At 28.7% G+C, this 21603-nt stretch overlaps 2 protein-coding genes across 4 annotated transcripts in view; one reads left to right on the top strand and one right to left on the bottom strand.

The window, feature by feature from the left end:
• The first annotated feature begins 176 nt into the window (after positions 1–176).
• On the top strand, positions 177–14914 carry LOC129980986 (prohibitin-2-like). The gene is made up of 8 exons (XM_056091551.1): positions 177–400; positions 1450–1531; positions 2135–2214; positions 2749–2873; positions 5269–5454; positions 6230–6337; positions 10165–10242; positions 14680–14914. Exons 1-8 carry the CDS (start codon positions 274–276, stop codon positions 14779–14781), a joined length of 888 nt encoding a protein of 295 aa, XP_055947526.1. The 5' UTR covers positions 177–273; the 3' UTR covers positions 14782–14914.
• A 198-nt stretch (positions 14915–15112) lies between these two features.
• The window catches only part of LOC129980985 (kelch-like protein 17), a 141956-nt gene continuing 135465 nt past the window's right edge, over positions 15113–21603 (bottom strand). For all 3 annotated transcript variants that reach the window (XM_056091548.1, XM_056091549.1, XM_056091550.1), the window contains exons 9-11: positions 20605–20678; positions 19834–20015; positions 15113–18169 (exon numbers count right to left, since the gene is read on the bottom strand). In XM_056091548.1, the coding sequence (XP_055947523.1) occupies positions 17959–18169; positions 19834–20015; positions 20605–20678 (467 nt within the window). In that variant the 3' untranslated portion in view covers positions 15113–17958. The remainder of the gene's footprint in view (positions 18170–19833; positions 20016–20604; positions 20679–21603) is intronic.

Below are 21603 nucleotides of genomic sequence, written 5' to 3'. Positions count from 1 at the left end.
CTTTTTTTTCTTTCACTCTCTTCCTTTTCTTTTTTCTTTCATAGCTCTTCCTTTATTTTCAAATCACGCATTATATTTTTCACCTTTTTTTTTTGGCTCAAAAAAAAAAAAAAAATCAAAATCTACAGCTCTAGTCCGTTATTTTTAAATTACTCTTCGTATTATTATTTGCTTAATGGCAACATTGCACAAAGGTAACTCCAAAGAGTGAGAAAACGTGAGAAAGTATATTGAAGTTAATTTTGAGCTTTTGAAAAATTTATTTTTTCAATAATGTCTCAACAACTTAAAGATTTTGCAAGTCGATTGCCCAAAGGAGGTGGTGGTTTAGCTACAGGACTAAAGCTTTTAATTGCTGCTGGCGGCTTGGCTTACGGAGTTACCCAATCTGTGTACACCGGTAAATTACTTCTTTATGGTTACATAAGACAGTTATTATTTTTATTTTTCTCTTTCAAAATGTTGATTTCAAGCTTTTTTCTAAAGTAAAAATTTAAAATTTCTCTCATTTCCGTGTGTCTATCAAGTTTCGTGAGTAATAGTTACCATTGCATCATCTCAATTTTTTACTAATGTAAAATTATTAGTTCCGGTGTTTAACAGCTAAGTGTTAATATTGTACCTGTATTTTTTCTCAATTGTAAAATGTTACTTAAAGGCCTGGCTTTATTTTAACGAAAGTTTTTATATTAAAAATTTTTAATTGAATAATATGTATAAAATTCCTTGCTCATGTTTTTTTTTTTTTTTTTTTTTTTCACATAAGTGAAAATAATAAATTTATTATTGTTAGATAGAGGAATTTCTTTCCTCTATCTAGCAGGCTATAGATTTTTCATACTCATGAAAGCAATTTAAATGAATAACATAACATTAAGACTGAATTTTGTCCGAGGTATTTAATCGTTGGGATTATTGATTTTTTAAATTAATCATTATTCTGACTTTAATAGTTATTTCAATAAAATTGATTTGTAAAACAAAACTAACCATTTAGAAAGTAATAATTTTTTGGTTTTGTTTCGCTGAAATGTAGAAGATATACGAAAACTGAATTATTGCAAGTTCAATTTTCCTCTGAATTTTTCATAGGGGTATTATATTTAATTAAGTATAATTAACACATGTTGGTTATTTGTCATTTGGTTAATTTGTGCCTTGTAACCATTATAAAATTGCTAGATTTTTTTAAATGTTTTATTTAAGGATTCTTGCTTCTTAGAAATTGCATCATATGTTATAAAATCTTTGACTTCTGAAATTTTTTAATTATGTAATCTTGGAATCTTATGCAATTGTTAAAAATATATATATTTTTTTGGTTTATTATTTGATATTTTAATTCTCCCAGAAGATTTTTTAAAATGTTTTTTGCAGAATTTTCAAGGAAGTTAATTTGTAGAAAAGATTATATTTCAAAATTTATTGAATATTTTGCCCCTCTTTCAGTTGATGGTGGTCATAGAGCTATAATATTTAGTCGCATTGGTGGAGTGAAAAATGACATTTATGGTGAAGGCCTTCATTTTAGGTAAATATAAATTTTACTAAATTGAAATAATTATTTACAAAAAAAAAAAAAGCTTCTTTGGTTTACAGATTTATATCACTGTTTTTTTTTTTGTTTTTTTTTGCCAAGATTGTTATAAAATTGCTACTATTTACACTGTTAAAATAAGAAAATTCTGATTCATTGTTGTGTGCATTTTAGTTTGTGTAAATTTTACCTTTATTTAGAATTTCTTGCTTCTCCTCCCCTTTAAAATGTTTTATATTAAGATATTTTCTTGAAATCTTTATATTTATTAAAATATTTTTCTTTGAACATCATATATGCTTTAATAAATAATTTATTTAGTTACTGTAATTTTTTTCCCTTTTTAGTATGAATTTTATTTTGAGCATTTTATGTTTAACTACAATATATATTGATGCTTCTCTATAGAATTTTCAATGGAAATTTGGTTTAAAAAATTGAAAATGAAGCATTTGATTATTAATTGAATTTTTAGATTGATATATTTAGAATTTCCATTAAACTTATTATTTGACAGCTGTGTACTATTTCAGAATATTAAATGAGTCTCAATATATACTTTGAATGACATGATTATGATTGATTTGTATATTATAGGATTCCCTGGTTTCACTATCCTATTATATATGACATCAGAGCCAAACCACGCAAGATATCCTCTCCAACTGGTAGCAAAGGTAATTGTTGTTATAAATTAGCGATAAGAAAAAATATGTCTGTAGAGATTTATTTCTTCAATTTGCTGTCATTGCTCCGTTTTAAAATTAACACTTATGGGTGATACAATGTTTTTAAAACTTGATTTTCATTTTTTATACATTTTAATTTACTCCTAAAAGATTTTATTTAAGAAATTTGATTTGCGTTAATGAAATGCTTAAATTTATGTATTATATCAATAATTCTGCCGTTTATAATTTTTTATTCATAACTTCAGTTTTTAATGTAAATATTCATTTTAATTCTACATTTAGCATTGATTTTCTTATGATAGAGAGCATTTATGATTGTTTACTTTAAAACGATAATGACTACCAACTTGAGAAAGTGTTTGAGATTAGAATTATAAAATTTTTCTTCTATTTAATGATTAAATTTCATTCGAAGGTAGATAAAAATGTGTTGATTTTTCATTTTCATAACTTAATCTTTATTTATTTTGTTTTTTGCTTTTGAAATTTTAAATTTTATTTTAACTTTTGTAAATGTAGATCTTCAGATGGTGAATATATCTTTGAGAGTGCTAGCTCGTCCCGATAGTCTTACCCTCCCTCACATGTATAGAATGCTGGGAACTGATTACGATGAAAGAGTGTTGCCTTCTATCTGTAATGAGGTATAATAATTTAAAATCTTTTCTCTTTTTTTTTCTAATTATTCTTGACTTTTGACTATCTTGTTTGTCTGTGATCTAATCTAGCACGCACGTGTGCAAAAAAATAAAAAAAATAAGGTAGTAAAATGAAGAATAATTTATTTTCTCAGGGTATTACAAATGCAAATCATTGTATAATGTGTATAACACAAATAAGTCTACATATATGTAATATAAGGTTTGATTTTCTTAAAAAATATATGAAGTTCAGTGTGCAAAAGTCTTGTACTATTAAGTTAGATATTATAAAATCTGTCTTAAAATGCATTTCATATTTTTATTTCTGGGCATCTTATCCAGCAGTAAATTTCCAAAATATATAATACAGTTCATATCAAGTATTTATAAAGTACAAATTAGTTTTTTAAAATGAGATTTACTATTTTAAATATTTTTATTTTTGTTTACAGTGTTTTACTTTACAGTTTTAATCTTGGTGCTTTTATCATAATTTAAAAGAACTTTATTAAAACTTCAACTTCAACTGAAATCAGTATTATTAGGTTAAACTGCAAGCATAATTTTTAATCCAGCTTTTCCCTTTTGCTAAAAAAATCCTAGTAATTTCAGAAAACTTGCATTTGCTATTTCATGTGTCCTTGAGATTTTCTAAATAGGTGAGATTTAGATCTGCAAATACAGAGAAAACAAAGTGCTTCATTTTTAAATGGGGTTAAAGGTGGTTACAGATTAACCTAAGGCACATGCTACCGTTTCATATGTATTAAACAATTTGACAGCAACAGGATATGATTCCAAGTATTTGAGAATGTTTCCATTGCCATTGAATAATATGAATGCTGAGATTTCAACATTGTATTTGTCCATATAAAAAGGGCAATTTATATTTTAGAAAATTAAAATAAGGAGAAATTGTCTTATTTAAAGCTAAAATAAATATATGTATATATTAACAGAATTCAATATGGTAATTTAGGTATGTTGCTACAGGGTTTTAAGTTGTGTATTTCAAAACAAGATTATTAGGCCGTATTCTGTGTGGATTTTAAACTAGTCAATCAGGCTGTATTTCATGAAAGTGCTTTCTTTCATAAAAAAATATTCACAGAAAGACAGAAACATTCAAATAAAATAAATTACCAATCATGACATATTTCCGCTTTTTTTTTTTTTTTTTTTTTGGATTCGAATTTTATTATTTTTGAAATCAATACTCTTTAATATACTAATTTTAATATTTTGGGGGTTGTTGTTTTTTTTGCATAAATTTGTGTTATTGTTCAATTAACTATGTTTATTTTATTTCTTGATGGTTGTTTGAGTCAATTTATTTTATGAATGTCAGCTTTTTGTGTAGTCTGAATTTATGTCATGTCTTCTTTACTAATCCATTTTTTTTAATTACTTGTGGGGCTCTTTTGTTGCTGAAAACCGACACTGTACAACTGTATCATAATACAAGGAAAGTTTTTTTTTTATGCTGTCATGTTTTAATCGTCTAGATGGGCACAATAGCTGCACACTTTTAATCCTGTTTAATGCTGCCTCCTAAGCATATGTCTGACTCAATTATCCAGAATAATATAAATATAATATAGTCACTCTGCACCTTATGACAAGCAGTCTTTCTTTTTCTATCCAACACTTATGTCATTGCAATTATTGTATTGCTGGCTTTTTAAACACATGTCTAGCGCCATTTTTTAATTTTGCTGGAAATAGTTTTGACGAAAGTTTTATTATATGATTTGTTATTTGGAATTTTATTTGAACAATATAATTTAGGAATCTTTCTGGAGAAGTTATTTGGAAGCCATTTCATTTTTCTTGCGATTTAGTAAATTTCCAAACTTTGCAATTGTAAAGAACTGTTATTAATATTGCTTTAAATACTTATAAATTGAGTTCATTGTTTATATTCAATTTTGTTTTATTTAAAGTGAATCTCTACTTGTACTATTTATTTTCATTGTTTAAAACTCACCGGTTTAGCAATATTCTCTTTTTCTACTTGTCGACAAAATTTGAAATCAAAAGTACAATATCAGCATAGTATCTAAGTCTTCCAGTACTGAATTGAAATCTTAGCATATTATATTTGATATTTTAATGTCTGTCTCATCACATAATCAGTTACAGTTATGAAAATCATTCTAGACAGAATGTGTTTGTTTTTCTACAGTTTTCATATTAAATGCCTTTGATGTGTAATGCGTTTTCATATATTGATTATATTGGAAACAAATGAACATAAACTTTTAATTAATCAAATTCAAAGAAATATCTTGCTTTAAATGTATCTATTATTTATTTTAAATTATCTGTTCCTGTTAATTTTCATCAGTAATTAGATTTTACGTGTTATTAATCTTTAAATTGTAATTTTTTCATTCAGGTTTTAAAGAGTGTTGTAGCTAAATTTAATGCCTCTCAACTAATTACTCAACGTCAGCAAGTATCACTGCTTGTTAGAAAAGAACTAATTGATCGAGCGAGAGACTTCAATATCATTTTAGATGATGTGTCTATTACTGAACTTAGTTTTGGTAAAGAATATACTGCTGCAGTTGAAGCTAAACAGGTATTTTCTCCCTCATTTTGATTATTTTAATAAGATAATTTTAAAAAATAAGATTGTATTGTAGATATAAATTGTATATCTGTTAATTTTTCTTCAGATTTCATACCTATTTGATTTATTTGTCTGTGTGATAATTTTCTTGTTAATTTATTTTTAATAATTTAATACAAGTTAGCTAAATAAAATAGCTAATATAGTTAATTTATTATAAGTTAGCTAAAAAATTCATCACATTTTAATCAACCTTTGTATATTAATACTGATTTAAAGTATTTCTTATTGATAACCTTTATAATTGAAAAATATTTGTATATAGCATTTATACTGTTTCAAGACATTTTTCATTTAACATCTATGCCATTGCTTTAGTTTTTTAACATGAAATCATTGAATCCTTATATGTATTGAATATATTAATGTAGTTATGCGTTTTATATATTTAGAGTTTTTTATCTTTGTTCATTGCTAGAAGCTTCATATTAAAAATATTTTGTTAATAAATTATCAATAGCTGAATATTTATCAGTATTCAATTGCCATAATCAATTACCATATTGGAGAATAAGAATTTTTATATCTGAAATTTCTTGAAATAATTAACAATGAAAATATGAAGAATTTTTTTTTAATGAGAATACCACTTTATGATAATGAAAATTATTTTATTGTTAATTATTTGAAGTTGTAACAAATGTTTTATTGGTAAAACATTTGTTATACCTTTATAATAATCAATGATCTAAAATTTTTAATTGCTGTGCCTTTATTCCTAAAGGTTGCCCAACAAGAAGCTCAGCGAGCTGCCTTTGTTGTAGAACAAGCAAAGCAAGAGCGTCAACAAAAAATTGTGCAGGCTGAAGGTGAAGCAGAAGTAGCTAAGATGATATCCTTTTGCCCTTTATGAATTTCTTGTTTTTCATTTGTGAAATATTTATTAATTATCAGACATTTTTATTAGTTACTTGTTTAATGCTTGGGAAAATAGATTATTGTAATCGTTATTTTTTTATTATTATTTTATATTAGAGTTTTGAAATTTTAATACAATTTATTCTAGATGTCTATGCATTCTTTTATTATTTATTGTTGTTCTAGTTAAATTTTGATTCTACATAATTGATATCTTTCAATAGTGAATAAGTTCAATTTCAGAATTATGTAATTTATAATATAATGAAATATTCTGATTTTTATTACATTAAATTTTAAAATTATGTATTGTGATTAAATATTTTATCAGCTCATTTTATGTGCAAGCAATTTCTGTCAATGCTTTTCACTGTGGCAGAATAATTCTAGTTAAATTTTGCAGTTGTTATATTTTATTGAAATGTCTTTTTAAAATCAGTTGAACAGCCCAGTACCCTCTTAGCCTCTGAATACCTAATTATTATTTTTATCTACAAACTTTAAGTTCTGATTAAATAACTTTTTAATAATTCCTTTAAAAGTGATAGATTTTTTTATTAAATAATTTAGTATGTTTGTTGAGAATATTTTAATTTTAAGATTTTAAGAATAATATAAATGCCTAATAATGCATAAATAATTTACTTATTAAATTAATATGAAAATCTTTAAAAAAAAGTTTTATTGCTTAGAGCATTAAGTCAGTTTGGAATATTCTGTTTTTATTTGTTGTGGGCCTTTTTTATAAGGGGAGCAGTTTGCTCTTCATAATTTTCTTGGTTTTCAATCACCACATGAATTATAATTATTTTTTTTTCTTCCTTTATTGTTATTTTTAGCTTAATATGCTCATTTGTTATGTTATATATAACATAACAAATATTATGTTATTAATCTATACAATTTTATTTTACTTTAGGAAAACTTTAGAAATGATAACCTTAAAACAATAAATTTCAATTTTTAAAATGGTTCAAAGTGTATTGTTTTCTAACTGCAGATTTTAATATTTTGAATGTTATAGTTATTTCAATATTTATATGCTTAATTTGTTGATTCCTTTATTGGTAACTGATTGATGTTTTGTAAACTGCGATTTTTATTTGAAGCTTGTTTTGCCAAATGATGATAAAAATTGTATGATTTTTAATGGTTCTTTGATTTATGAATCTTGGTGTCATTTTATAGAAGTTAATATTGATGCTGTAAACATAAATCTACAGTAATTGCAAGGCATGTTAACAAAAATTGGTTAAAGAAGTCTTTTTTCTCCAATTGACTGTGCATTGCAGACATTTTTTTTTTCTTTATTATTTTTTTTTAAGAACCATTAATACCATGATGTAGTCTTTAGTAATCTGATGGCACTTTACCTTTTTGTTCTTATTGATTGAAATCAAAGTAAAAGGCAAAGTATGAGATAAATTCATTATGTGAAAGAAATCTCATTAATTAGGTTTTTCTGTAGTTACCTGGCAAGTGTATTCCATCTTGTTAATCATGTGTGACGATTATGACGTTTGGTTCTTTGATGCTTTGTTTATGAAGAGGAAGAATTTAGATTTCTTTTTCCATAATTGAAATTTTTTCCCTTTTATATAAAATACTTTTATTTGAAAAAAAAATGAAAGTAGACAAAAAGCCTTTTAATTCATGGCTTTAAATGTAGTAATATACAGATGAGTGCCAAATCTTTCCCCATACACATAAATTTATCACCAAAAATTGTTACTTATGTATTTTATTTTTGTTTATTTTAAATACTGCAACAGAATGTGCAATAAATCGAATCATCTAACAAATTTCTACTTTTGTACTTTGTAGGATTCCAAGGCAGTATTTCATTTCTTTCTACATGTTCTGAAACAGTAGATGAATATCTGTTATCTTAACTTTCACAGTTTCAATACCACTTTCACTTGTATAGAAAAGGTTCTTATATATAATTCCATGGAAGAAAAAATTGAATGCAATATCACTGAGGCATGGAGTCTATGAGAAAGTTAACCCCTTCTAATCTATATGCCAGGAAATGTTTTGTGTAGAAATCTGTAAACTGTGGACCTCCATTGAGAGGAAACTTTATGGTCATGTAAACTAGAAGATAGTGTCCATAACATTTAAATTCTCTTTCAATAAAGATGACATATTGCAAATCATGGAGCTGAGAAATATTTTGTGCCCCTTCCTCCCCTTCGTGAATATTTTGAATCCTTGTCACATTTCTGAACTAATTCTGCAAACTATTTGATAAATAGTTGGCAGAAACTAGATACTGACTATATAGAACTATATACTGACAAAAAAAATTTCATTAATATTTTAAGTAGCTAATTGGTCTTATTTTGTAATAAGGAAAAGACTTTGCCAGTATATATTGTAGGTATTACTTGTCTTTATAAGTATAATTTTACAGCATGCAGAAACAATAAACAACATTTAGCTCTTTTTGTTTTGTCTTCAATTTATTAATATTCATTTATTAGGTATTTTTGTTTAGTTAGAAGAATTATATTATTGAAAAACTAAGATTTATCTTGTGATCATTTTTCTGTTTTCTAAGAGAGTTAATGTATCATTTTGTGGACACCTCATCCCTTGTATTATCTATAATACCAAACTATATGTCCTCTTCCAAAAATGGGATGGATTAGTAATTTTTATTTATTATAATTAATTTTATTAAATAGTTTGTCAGCTCAAATTAGAAATGTTTTAATGATAATGGTTTACCATTAATTTGCTATATTTAAAAATAAAATCACTTTAAAAAAATGTTGATGTATAATTCATCTGTTTGTCTCTTATTTAAAAAAATGTTGATTAAAATTCTAAGCTTATGGATACTAACTGGCAATACTAAACTTATTTCATTGTTTTTGTTTACATAATCTTTTTATTATTATTATTATTATTTATGGAGTATAGTTGCTTGTGTGATTTAAGTGTTGGTACAGTAATCTGCAATTTTTATGTCTGTAAATTTTGATTGTTTTTGCAAAGATTTAAACTAGAGGACATTCAAGGGTTTTTTTATGCACTTTTTTATTTTTACATGATTTAGAGCACTTTTGAATTTTTGAGCATATAAAGGATATACATTTAATACAAGAACTTATTTATTTCATATTCAAGATATATATTTCTATATGATATTGTGTTAATTTAAAGCAATTAGTTTCAAGAAAAAAATTAAACAAATGCTTGGCATTTTGATATGTCAAATGTACTCAAAGGATGTTTGCCAAACCAAACTACCACTTTTTGATCCCAGAAGTCAGTTTTGATTGTATCGTGTTATTTAATTCTTAACCTAATAGCACTGACAAATTCTCGAATATTTATTTATTGAACTTGTAGTTAGCACCTGACCTAAAAGTTTTTCACTGAAGATTACAAGGTTATACATGTTATTATATGTTTTGTCTCATCTCTGTTGACAGCAATATTATAGTACAATGTACAAAAAAAGAAACAATGCACAGAAATATTAGTTGTGGGTATCAGTAATTAGTTGTGTCTTTTTTATAGTTATGGTGCTGATTTAATATGTCTGAAAAAATAAAGCTAGAACTTCATTCTGGCCAACCATTGAAAGGAATTGACTTTTTGCCTGGAAAATTATTTCATTATATATATGCATGTGTGTGTTGACTTAAATTCTCTTAAATCATCATAATAATTTCATATTTGTTTTCAAATTGTTTAGCTATATTTTCTCCTACATGTTAACTTTTTATGTGCTTACTTCTATATTAATCATAGTGTCTATGCATATATTGTTTCCTTAACTGAGATCACTTAGGAGATGCCATTTCTAAGAATCCTGGTTACTTGAAATTAAGAAAGTTACGAGCTGCTCAGAATATTGCTCGCACTGTGAGTAACCTATTCATTAAGCTACATTTTCTCTTATAGTTTAAATCAATGATTGATTTAAACTATATTATATATATATATTATATTTATATAATATATATCTTATATCTTTCTATCCACCCCTCTTCCCATCCTTCATGTTTAAAATTCATTTAAGTCTATTTAAATCTCGAATTGAAAATAGAAATAATTTCGAAAATGTTTCACTTTTATTTTTAATTTCTTGATGTAATATCTTGCAAACTTGTTGGGGGGAAAATTTATTTTTCCCCCATAATACAATGAAGGAAAATTGTGAATAATTATAATAGCAAATAAAAAAAATATATTTAATTTTTTAAGTTATAATGTCAGTCTTTTACTAACTGCAACACAATTATCCTACATTTCGAAGGGTTAAGAATTGCCAAACAAATAATATTCAACGTCTTAGACATCTGGTAGAGGAATAATAATAGTGGTCAAAAATATAAGTGATATAAAATAAAGAAAATGTGTGTATATTATACACATAATTACAAATAAGATTTTCGTGTTTTGTTTAGAAATTGGGGGGCGGGACAACGCTAATACATTTAAAGTAATATCCATCTAAATTATATAAAAGGAATGAAAGTTTTAGTTTAATATAAAAATTCAATGAATATATCATTCAATGAAATGGGGTTCAATTTCTTAAAAATCAAATTTAGAGATTATATTAAATATCTTTGAGTAGCTGTTATGGACAAGAAGATATTTAAAATAATTTCCATTAAAGTCTGACTATTGTTATAGGTTTTAAGAGAAATTGTCACATTTTGCATCATTTAATGTATATTATAGATTCCAAATTTTTTTTTTTATCTGCCATTTATGAATATGATAAGACGTTTAAAGTTATTTCTGCTCTATTGCTGTTGGTTATTCTTCATAATCACTTGTATTTCTGTTCTGGTATTTAGTATTAGGTACAATGCTTTGTCATATCAGGTTAAATAAGGGATGCTTGTGTGCATGCACATTCAGTTCTGTTTAATCATTTTAGCAGTAGTGATGCACTTTTAAAATTATCACTGAAACCTCATGAAAAAGTTTCTTGTAATTTTTGAAATAAATGTCATAAAAAGTAAAATTATATAGTTATATAATTTACAAAATTATATAATAAAAAAATATAGCTTGAAATATTCAGTTTAAAAAAAAAAGTTTACTACAATATTTCCAGATACAATAAAGATCTAGGCTTTGAAATTTTCATAGTTAAAAAAGTTACAGGAAATGAAGTTTGAATTCTTGTATTTTGTGTTCTTTTCTAATAAATCTCATTGAGGAAGTAATAAAATGATGCTTTCAAGAAATGATTTATTCTCAATATATGATAATTTTATTTGCATTTTTTTAGCTATATAAGTTCTTTTTATTTGCAATAATTATTTTAGTGTAATGGTTAGGAGATATTGAATAATTATAACCATAAATTATGAAATTATTATTCTAATCTAATGATAAATCTTAAAGGTCTTTTTACTTAATGCCTTTCTTCATTGTGTGCAGTTATCATTATTGAATATGGCATGTTTAATTAATATTTTTTGTCAAGCTCTATGCTTTATCTTACATGTCTCCTATTAGGCATGGAAGCTTTTTTTTTTTTTTTTTTTTTTTTTTTTACCCCTTTTCTTTCTCTACATTCTCAAATTTTATAATTACAGAAATCTGGAAGTTGCTTTTTTTTTTTTTTTTTTTTTTTTTTGTCCCAAAAAATTTCTTATATCAAGTATTGTACTTAACTGAAGCTCTTATAAAATGAAAAAAAAAAGCACCAATTTTGACAGCTCACTATTTTCTGGTGAAAATTCAGAAAATGTGAACAATTTGCATAGTTAACAAGCAGAAGTATGAAATTTATTATATGTAGTTAAAAAGTAATAAAATTTTAAAAAATACATCTTTCAGCTTGACAATCTGAGAGGTTGGAATTTGATTTTGATTCCATGGTAATGAGTGATTGATACCAAAATTTTAGTCTACACTCCTTAAAATTATACCAAGGAAACTAAAAAGGACAATGCAAATGTGCACAATAAGATACACCCAAATCATCTGAGATGGGCACCATGTAATGGAGATTTAAATATGATGATGTAATTTCATTTAGCGATTCATAATTCTGTTAGTTAAAATTCATTAGCATAGCAATCTGATTAAATTCTTGCAGAAAAATGCATTAAAAATCATTTTAATTAAAAATCCAAACTTTGAATATTCTAAATATCATCAACAGGTGACTGAAAATGGATAGATCAAATGAAAAAAAAGAGTTAACGTGTTTTTATTATTTGTCATAAATTGTTGTTTAAAAATAGCTATTGTTGTAAGAAATTATATTTCAATGAATCATAAGTAGACATATACTGACTATTTATTGATATGCTTTTTTTTTTTTGTTAAAGATATTTTAAAACAAAAAAGCATATATATATATATATATATTACATTAATATGTAATGTTTTCTGTTGTGGGATTAAGATTACCTAGATGTCTAATTTCATAAGTGATAGTTGCAAAGAATTTAAGTTCTTTGGGATTATTACAGAAAAAAAAACTGTTTGTAGAAAGTCCATACAATTAACAAATTGAGGGGGGGGATAACCCCCCCCCACACACACACACCTCCATCTTTCATGGTGCCCAAGTAAATTAGAAGGCTGATTTCCTTCCACAATTACATGGATGTACTTGGAACCATATGAAATAGTCCCTATTATTATGTTCGTGCATTTACTTCTTCCTCAGAAGGTACATTCTATCATTTGGAAGTAGAACAATTAACCAGTCAATACTACTTAGCAGAAAAGCAAAAAAAAAAGCAAATCTACTTACTCTGTCAGAAATTTTCTCACTTACATATTTGTGGTGTCTCCTTTTTATTTTCATTGTGGTGTCTCCTTTTTCATTCCTTATTATTAATAGCATTAAGGAATATTTAGGAATTAAAAATTTCATAGATTGTGGAATGAATCAGTAATATTCGATAAATATTTTTCTGTTCATAATTAAGAATGATTTATTCAGGGTAATTCAAAATGAATATAGCAATTACAAATGGGTATAACTATTTAATGAAAAAGAATTTATCGATAAGATTAACACATGATGTAGACAGAACGTCAAAATTTTGTATACATACGTCAGAGGTGTTTTATGGGATTTCCCTTGGTCACACAGACAGTCCATTTCGCGCCATACATTCTGAAGCATGTCTTCAGACGTCGCTGCAAGCGCATTACAAATGAGAACTTTGCTTCCCATAAGAACACATACACGTGTGTGTGCTTTCCAAATGCTTCCCATGGGAGTACATATAAATGTATATGCTTTCCATTCCCAAAACAATTGAACTCCAAGTATACATTTGTAATGAGCTTGCGTCGGTGACTGGAGACATGCTTCAGAATATATAGCGTGAAATGGACTACTGTCTAGATGCTGTCCATGTGACCAAGGGAAGTCCCTTAGAACATCGCTGACGTATGTATACAAAATTTTGTAGCTCCATCTGCATTATGTGTAAATCTTATCAATACATTTTTTTCATTAAATAGTTATAGCTGTTTGTAATCATTATATTCATTTTGAATTATGCTGTATGTTATTTTTTAATAACTGCACCCTGTTTATGATGTTTGTTTTATTTCATACAATGTGTTTGTGTGTGTTCAATTTAAATCTATCAAGTAGACATATCTAGAAAAATACTAGTTTTTAAAATAATTTTTGCTTATATATGTTTCCCTGCTATCACATTCCTGTATGTATGCCAAATGATGAAAAAAATGTGATGATTTAGTGGTTCTTTGATTTATGAATCTTGGTATCAGTTTTTAAGTTTATGCTGATGCTGTAAACATAAATCAAAATTAAATGCAAGGCATATATATACAGATTGGTTTAAGTAGTCTTTTTTCCAATTGACTGTGCTTTGCAAACATCCTCCCCCCCCCCTTCCTACCAAAGAACCACTAATACTATGATTGCACTCTTTAGTAATCTGATGGCATTACTTTATTTAATTCTCAATTTTTCATGATTTGGAAATAAGAAAACATGTATTACGTAATAAGTAAGTTGTAATGTGTTTTTATTTTATCTGAGATGATAAAAAGATAATTGAAATAGTTCATTTAGGTTTTAGTAATGTATCTGTTTGTTCACATGTTTGCTTATGAAGGATGAATTTTGTCAGTTTTGTTCATAATAGTCATTGAACTTTTCTATTAAAGGATAGACATGAAAAGAGTATGATATATTTTAAAAAAGTACTTTAATTTCAAAGATCTAATTAAATTATGTTTCTTGTTAAACCATTAATATTCTGTATACTATGAATGAAATCTAAAATTTGAACAATTTTATTTCATTTTGTACTTATTATTTTTTTTTTCTTTTATTAGATTGCCAATTCCCAGAACAGAGTGTATATAAATGCTAATGCCTTGATGTTGAACATTGCTGACAAAGATTTTGACTTTGTCGACCTTCTCAAGAAGAACTAATTTTCATATATGAATATTCCGAAAACAAACTTTGTATTGATAAAATCAAATAGTTTCATTCACTGATGTCACTGTTGAGAGTATAGCATATTAGATGATTAATACATTTGTTAATAAAATTGTAACAAACTTATTTGTATAATTCTTTATTTTCTTATTACAAATGCACCTCCAGGAAAAAGCTAAGCCATGTTCAATAAAATTGAAATATATAAACATCAAACAACGACTAGAATGAAAAATTCTTATCACAGTATAATCAATAATGAGTACACTATCACATAAACCAGTCTTTGAAACAATCAGCAAATATGTATTTATTTGCTTTTTTTTACTGAAAGATTAGCATATGTGTTGAGATTTTGTTTCTATGTAGTTCTTTTTGCCAACAGCTGCACTTTTTATCAATTTCAAGCAACACAAGTGCTTGTATTATAAACAGACATAATGCATATAAATTTCAATGAATATGTGATGTAGAAGCAAAAAATGGCAGTGAAAAAGCTTTGAATGTTAACATTTATATTTCCCATATGTTTTAATGAATGAAATTTGTAATGAGAAATAACCTGCTGCTAATTTATAGTTGAATTCATTTTTCAAAATCTTTTAAATTGATCCATTGTGTCATTAGCAATTTGAAAAAAATTCACAAAACTGAATTATCAACTCTTTTGTTTCTAATCTTGTAATCAAATTTTTATGTTGACTTTAATATGAAAGGATGATCGTAATGAATGTATTTATAACTATTACTAGAAATAAAAGGTTTACCATAAAAACTTTCCTATCTCGGCTAATTGTAAAAGTCTTGTAAAAAGTATTGATGATAACTGTTTCATTCTTCCATGTATAAGGTAATTTACATGTAGGACATTGAATCAGGAATGTCTTCTAAATGGCATTTGAATCATTCTTGCAGATTATGAGTTTCTCTCGCAATTTGTTTTCATGTAATCCACTTGATGACGTGTCTGCATGCCTGTCATAATCCTTGATTTCATATGCTAGAAAAATATTATCATTTCTTATTCTTTTTAATGTGAATTAGCACAAATGAAACAGTGTCTAATCAATGAGTTGAAGTTCAAATCAGAAGGAATTGATCACTCGGAATATTTTACGAGATTCCAGTGTATTAATAATTTTCATTTCATATTAATAATGCATTTTTTACATATTTCAAAAGTAAGCAGACATTCTTCATTTGTATTATTTTAATAACTTTCAGTATGAAATAAGTAATCTTTTTGGTCAAGGTGTTTATTTCTGAATAAAATATTAGGTCTAGTTGTCACAATTCATTTTGAATTGCAATATGATCTCTACATGTTTTCTTTTAATATCTTTTCTCCACGATTATGTAGCAAACCTAACTGCAATTTAAAATATATCTACTACATTCGTTGATTTGGTTAAATCACTAAAATGAAATCTAGCACTTTCTTAGCACCCTATATTTAAGACACCATTAAGCACTCTTGTAGAAAAAAATACATGGGTTGACTTAAAGATAGAATGTCTGTTGTAGCATACGAAACTACCTATTTGTTTTCATCTTCAATACATCAAATATTTTAAATTGCTTTTAAAAATCTAAATTTCAATAGAAAATTTATCTATCTAAATCTCTAAGAAATCCATCCTTTTTTTAAACTTTGACTAGTAAATTTACGAATATCGGTAAGTATTGCTTTTTATGGCTTTAAAATGAGTATTTTGGAAATTATCTTGCTCAAAACATTTGAGCAGTTACCCAACTTAATATCAAGATTGCATAGAGATTAAATTTGAGAGAGATATTTATTTAGGTTAAATTCATATTTTTTAAAGTGTACTTCAGTAATTCATTAAACTTTGGTTAGTATGAAGTGGTATTATTTAATTTTTATAATAAAATTAACTGAGACATTATTATCTCAATATATTATATAAAAATTTGCAACTCGCAAGTTTTTTTTCCAATGATAAACAAATATTTTCTTGTACGATATAGGTTTGAAACTAAACTCGATTTTATAACGCTTGCATATTAAATGACACATTTATCTTCATTTCTGTACTCATAATTCAAAAGATGAGACCATCAAGATGCCTTGCAGCTATCACAATCTCAAACACTACACATGTTTCACTGCTTGCCAATCGCAAGAACTATTCCCGCCAGAAAGTCTGCTTTGGCAGTGATTATAGAAATAGATATACTTTTCATGTAGGAATGATATAGCGAATATTACTTGTTACTAAGCATGCCAAAAATCAGTTTCATCTGAATATCATTACTTCAAAATAGACTAATATTGTTTCTACGACAACTCATTGTTGGAGTCGATTCTTGTAGATAGACAACATGCATGGTGTCCATAGACTTTCCTCTAATAAAATCGGTTTTACATCTTTGATGCATAGCTATCAGAAGCACAAGACTTCATCCGAAATTTGTTTCCTATTGTCCAAAAGGGTCATTAAACCCAGTGGCTATTAAGTCTTCATGAATCTAATTTATTTGATGTTATAGATGATAATTAGATGTATCATGAAATATTAACTAATACGTATATCACTAGCCCTTTCAATCAAATGGGTGTTTCGACATTAACTTCAAAAAAATGAATTATGTTCATGCAGCGATAACTTTATCGGATATCTTAGGATTGCGATCTTATATGCAAACCTTGAACATTTTAGATGAATTTGGTCCTTGTTTCAAATTTGTCAGTGTGAAATCATTCTTTGAGGATCGAACTTTTTGCAGTATCTTGAAAATTGAAGGTTTTCAAACTTGAATGGATAGCAGTCTGTTCGATAGCGGTGTGTAACATAATCCTCCCCTTAATTTGGGAGGGGAAACAATACTGTTGTCGTTTCATGTGGTGAGCTATCGATGCATTATAATCTCTTCTGTTGAGATTTTATGAATGAATTAGGTACTTGAAATGAATGCAAATTGTTGAAAACCATGGTTTTCATTTTGCATGTGGCGATGCAGAAAATAACGGCAGTTGAACGGCTGCAATGAAATGTTTTAAAATCTCGGCTTCCGCCATAAATAAAGAAATTCGGTACGCTGGTATAAACAAAAAGCATTTGCCGACAGTTCTTCGAATGACATGAAACTTCTTATACATTAATAAAAACTTGATCTTCCTGTCTACTCTGTACAAGTGTGAGGTCGTTTTATGCGCCATCGGATGAAAGGATGCGCTCGAGATTTTGACACTCTAGGACCGTCGCCCCGATGCTGCTTCGCCTGAGGTTCATGGAAGTGACCAGCATCCATTTGTTATGCCTCGGGTCGTATCTCTCGACTGTGCTGAGGCTTGAGCTGCCGTCGTTCCCACCGATAGCGTAGAGGTAGCCTTCTGCCTCAACAACTTCATGAGTAGTTCTGAAATAATAAAAAGAATATTGTAAGTATTTTTTCCTGTTAACCAGTGTTTTTATTTTCATATCATTATTTTTAATTCTATATTGTTTGTAACTTCTGCTGTTGAGAGAACATACATTTTGAGAGATGATTTATAAAAACTTGTATGCGGCAGTTGAAAATAGCTTTAACGTCGGAGATTTATTCTGTAGACTATGATTTCTAGTTAGAAAAATCGTTTATTTTAATATTATTTACCAGTGTGTGTTTATATATATATATATACACCCCTGTGTATGTGTGTAAACACACACACACATATATATATATATACAGGGAGGTCATAAAAAACTGCCGCTATATGGATCTCTAGTAGTCAGTCCGTTCAACTAACTGATCAAGATGAGATATCAGATATAATTATTCAGAGGTATGAGCTCGGGATTCTGTAAACGGCACTAGTTATAATCATAACTACAGAAATTCAAAATTTTCGATGGTGTGGTGAAAAGCTTAACAGCTACGAGACATGTAGTTAACAGCTATAAGCTAGTTAACAGCTACGAGACATGAGTATTACTTTTGTCTTCTGATCTTGTTAGCTGCGAACCAAAGGTCCCAGGTTCTATCCTCGCTCATCACAATACGCCACATTGGTGACCTCGTACAATGAACCTTCAACCTCCGTACAGCTGTTGTGGCGCCATCTACCCACAGCAACCCAAAGTCGTCAATTTACTTGACGCAGCAACCCAAAGTCGTCAGATTTACTTGACGCAGCAACCCAAAGTCGTCAGACTCACTTGACGCAGCAATACAAAAAGCCGTCAAACTTACTTGACACAACAGCAACCACTCACCCCCCCCCCCTCCCACGCTCGCCATAATGCTTGGCGCTGCTCAAATGGGTACAGGCGCATTAGAATCAACAGCTAAATACATCACCACTCAACACTCATATCGTTCGTCTCACCTCCGACTCACTGGAGGGAGAGTTCTGTGGTGAACCTTATAAGCCAGCTAACAGCTACGCTACTAGAGCAATTGCTTTTGTATCATGGTCATGTTACTAGACTGCGAACCACAAGGTCCCAAGTTCTATCCTCGCTCATCGTATATCCGCCACAATGGCAACGCCCACTGTTCTCGTCGCAAAATGTTCAGCGCTTGCGAAAACCCTAAAGAAGGTTGGCAACGTACGTGTATTACAAAAATTGGATGCGTTATGCACGCACAAAAAACAGCTCTACGAACGCTTCACCCCCTTTCTTTTTTGGAGAGCTGTTTTTTTGTGTTTGCGTAATGCGTCCGTTTTTTGTGACGCACGTACTGCTCCATCTTTAGGGTTTTCCTATGCGCTGAACATTTTGCGAAGAAAAATAGTGAGCGTTTCTGTATCTATAATCGTAATCGTGAACGCCACTGTGTTACTGTTCAATCCCCACCCCATATCTCTGAATAACTATATATGAAATCTCATTTTGATCGGTCGCTAGAGGTCCATATATCGGCATAGATTTTTATGATCACCTTGTGTATACACAAACACACACACACACACACACACATGTGTGCCTATTGCTGCGCAATATTATTTACAATAGTTCCATTAACTTTATTTGTTTTTCTTATGCAAGTTAGTGAGGTATTGTGCATTGTTCTTTCAAAAATAACTGCAGACCCACCTCCTGGTATGCATGGAGGCCATCGCCTCCCACGTCCCTTTGACGGGGTCGAACCTCTCGACGCTGCACATGCATAGACTGCCGTCGTTTCCGCCCACGACGTACAGCATGCCGTCCAGGGCAGCGACTCCGCAGCTGCTGCGCCTGTTGATCATGTGCGGCATCTGCTGCCACTTGCCTTCCTGGAAAAGGGAAGAATGAAAAAAAAAAATGATGATTGGTATTATCATTCGTATATCACAGAAAAAAATGGCGATATGGATTAAAATTTAAAAAAATTTTCGCTATGGCTAGCTAGTTTTCAAAAAATTATTGCGAACGAAGCTGTGAAGAAGAGTTGGTCAGAAGAAGAGAAAACAATAACCTCGGCAGAATAACAATCTTCCGATAAAATAACGGAAATACTGAATGCATGGAAAGTTAGTGTATATTATGTTGCGAAACATCACCTTAATCAGGCGGTAGCTGTGCGCGTTACAAATTCATTTAGCGATAATGATATGCCTCATTTTCGCCGAATTCTTCAGGAAACTTTCTTGTAAAAAAAGTTTCAAGATTACTTTCTTGTAATTTATTATAAATAATAAATTAATTATCATAAATTTAAAAAAAAAATCTGAATGGAACGCATTGTTTTATTTTATATGGATTCATATGAAAAAATTGTTCCACTTATCTAGTCTTTCGCTCTCCAAGTAAAATTCGGGAATGAATTATATTCGTTAAGCGATGTTCCATTTTATATGTGTAGTGAAAAGGAATTATAATTACCCTTGGATCCAGCCTTTCTACAGACGATACATAGTTAACTCCATCGTACCCACCAACAGCATATATTGCGCCATCTAAAACAGAAAAGAGATTTTTTTTACAATTAAATAGCTGAAATTATTCATTTTAAAAGTTCTGAAATTCCTGCGAACCGTAAATATTCCGAAAAGGCATTATTGTAGGCTACTGGGTGAAGGATACCAAAGTATCCTATATATCATTTATACCATCAACTTTCCATTTTCTCATTTGGTACATAATTTATAGCGATGAATAAGGTACTCAAGATTTGAATTTATTTTATTGACTTCCAGCAAGGCCCCACTCAAATTGCATTAAAATTCGCCGATAGTTTAAATTTAGGTTAAAAGAGAAATTGCAGTATCATAAATATTATTATATTCTAGACCTTTACAAAAAGATTATTATGAAAATTACAAAAAGATTATTATGATTATTACAAAATATTCAGTTGGTCCTAAGGACAAAATCCGTTAATATTGTTATTAATATTTTTAATATTCTCAAAGGGATTTCCGTTTCTTTGGTATTGTTACGAAATTGCCGGGGTTCGTTTGGATAGTGGGAGTTATATGGTGTGGAGAACGCTCAATCAGCAGGCGGCAATAGAAAATAAAACAACGACGTTTATTTACACGAATACACACAGGACAACACAAGGACGACAACTATATACAGCACAGAAGACGATTATCTTCAGCCGAGACGTGCAGAATACAACACCAGCATACAACTCTCTACTGCAGACAGTAGCGCACAGCTTAGTTCCGCACTAGCTTGACTCCGTCGCTGCTCCGCTAATCCCTGTAAGACAAGTTCTTCACCGTCGATTCCGACTACTTTGCCCTAGCAGCTGCGGTCGCCTCCTTTTATAGGACCCAGGAGGCGGGGCTAGAAGCCTCTCAACCCATCAGGAACGTTCGAGGCGTATCTCGGTTCCTGCTGGACGGATAGGGAAAATTCTCGATGTTTCGGGTA

The sequence above is a fragment of the Argiope bruennichi genome, chromosome 8, assembly GCF_947563725.1.
Source record: "Argiope bruennichi chromosome 8, qqArgBrue1.1, whole genome shotgun sequence".
NCBI classification, from domain to species: Eukaryota; Metazoa; Arthropoda; class Arachnida; order Araneae; family Araneidae; genus Argiope; species Argiope bruennichi.
This window is presented reverse-complemented; position numbering and strand designations above follow the sequence as displayed.

Bases quoted from the DNA above. Each gene is read 5' to 3' on its own strand.
- LOC129980986 (XM_056091551.1), top strand. From the start codon at position 274: ATGTCTCAACAACTTAAAGATTTTGCAAGTCGATTGCCCAAAGGAGGT. The intron at 401-1,449 runs GTAAATTACTTC...CCCCTCTTTCAG, and splicing joins TACCCAATCTGTGTACACCG to TTGATGGTGGTCATAGAGCT. The intron at 2,215-2,748 runs GTAATTGTTGTT...TTGTAAATGTAG, and splicing joins CTCTCCAACTGGTAGCAAAG to ATCTTCAGATGGTGAATATA.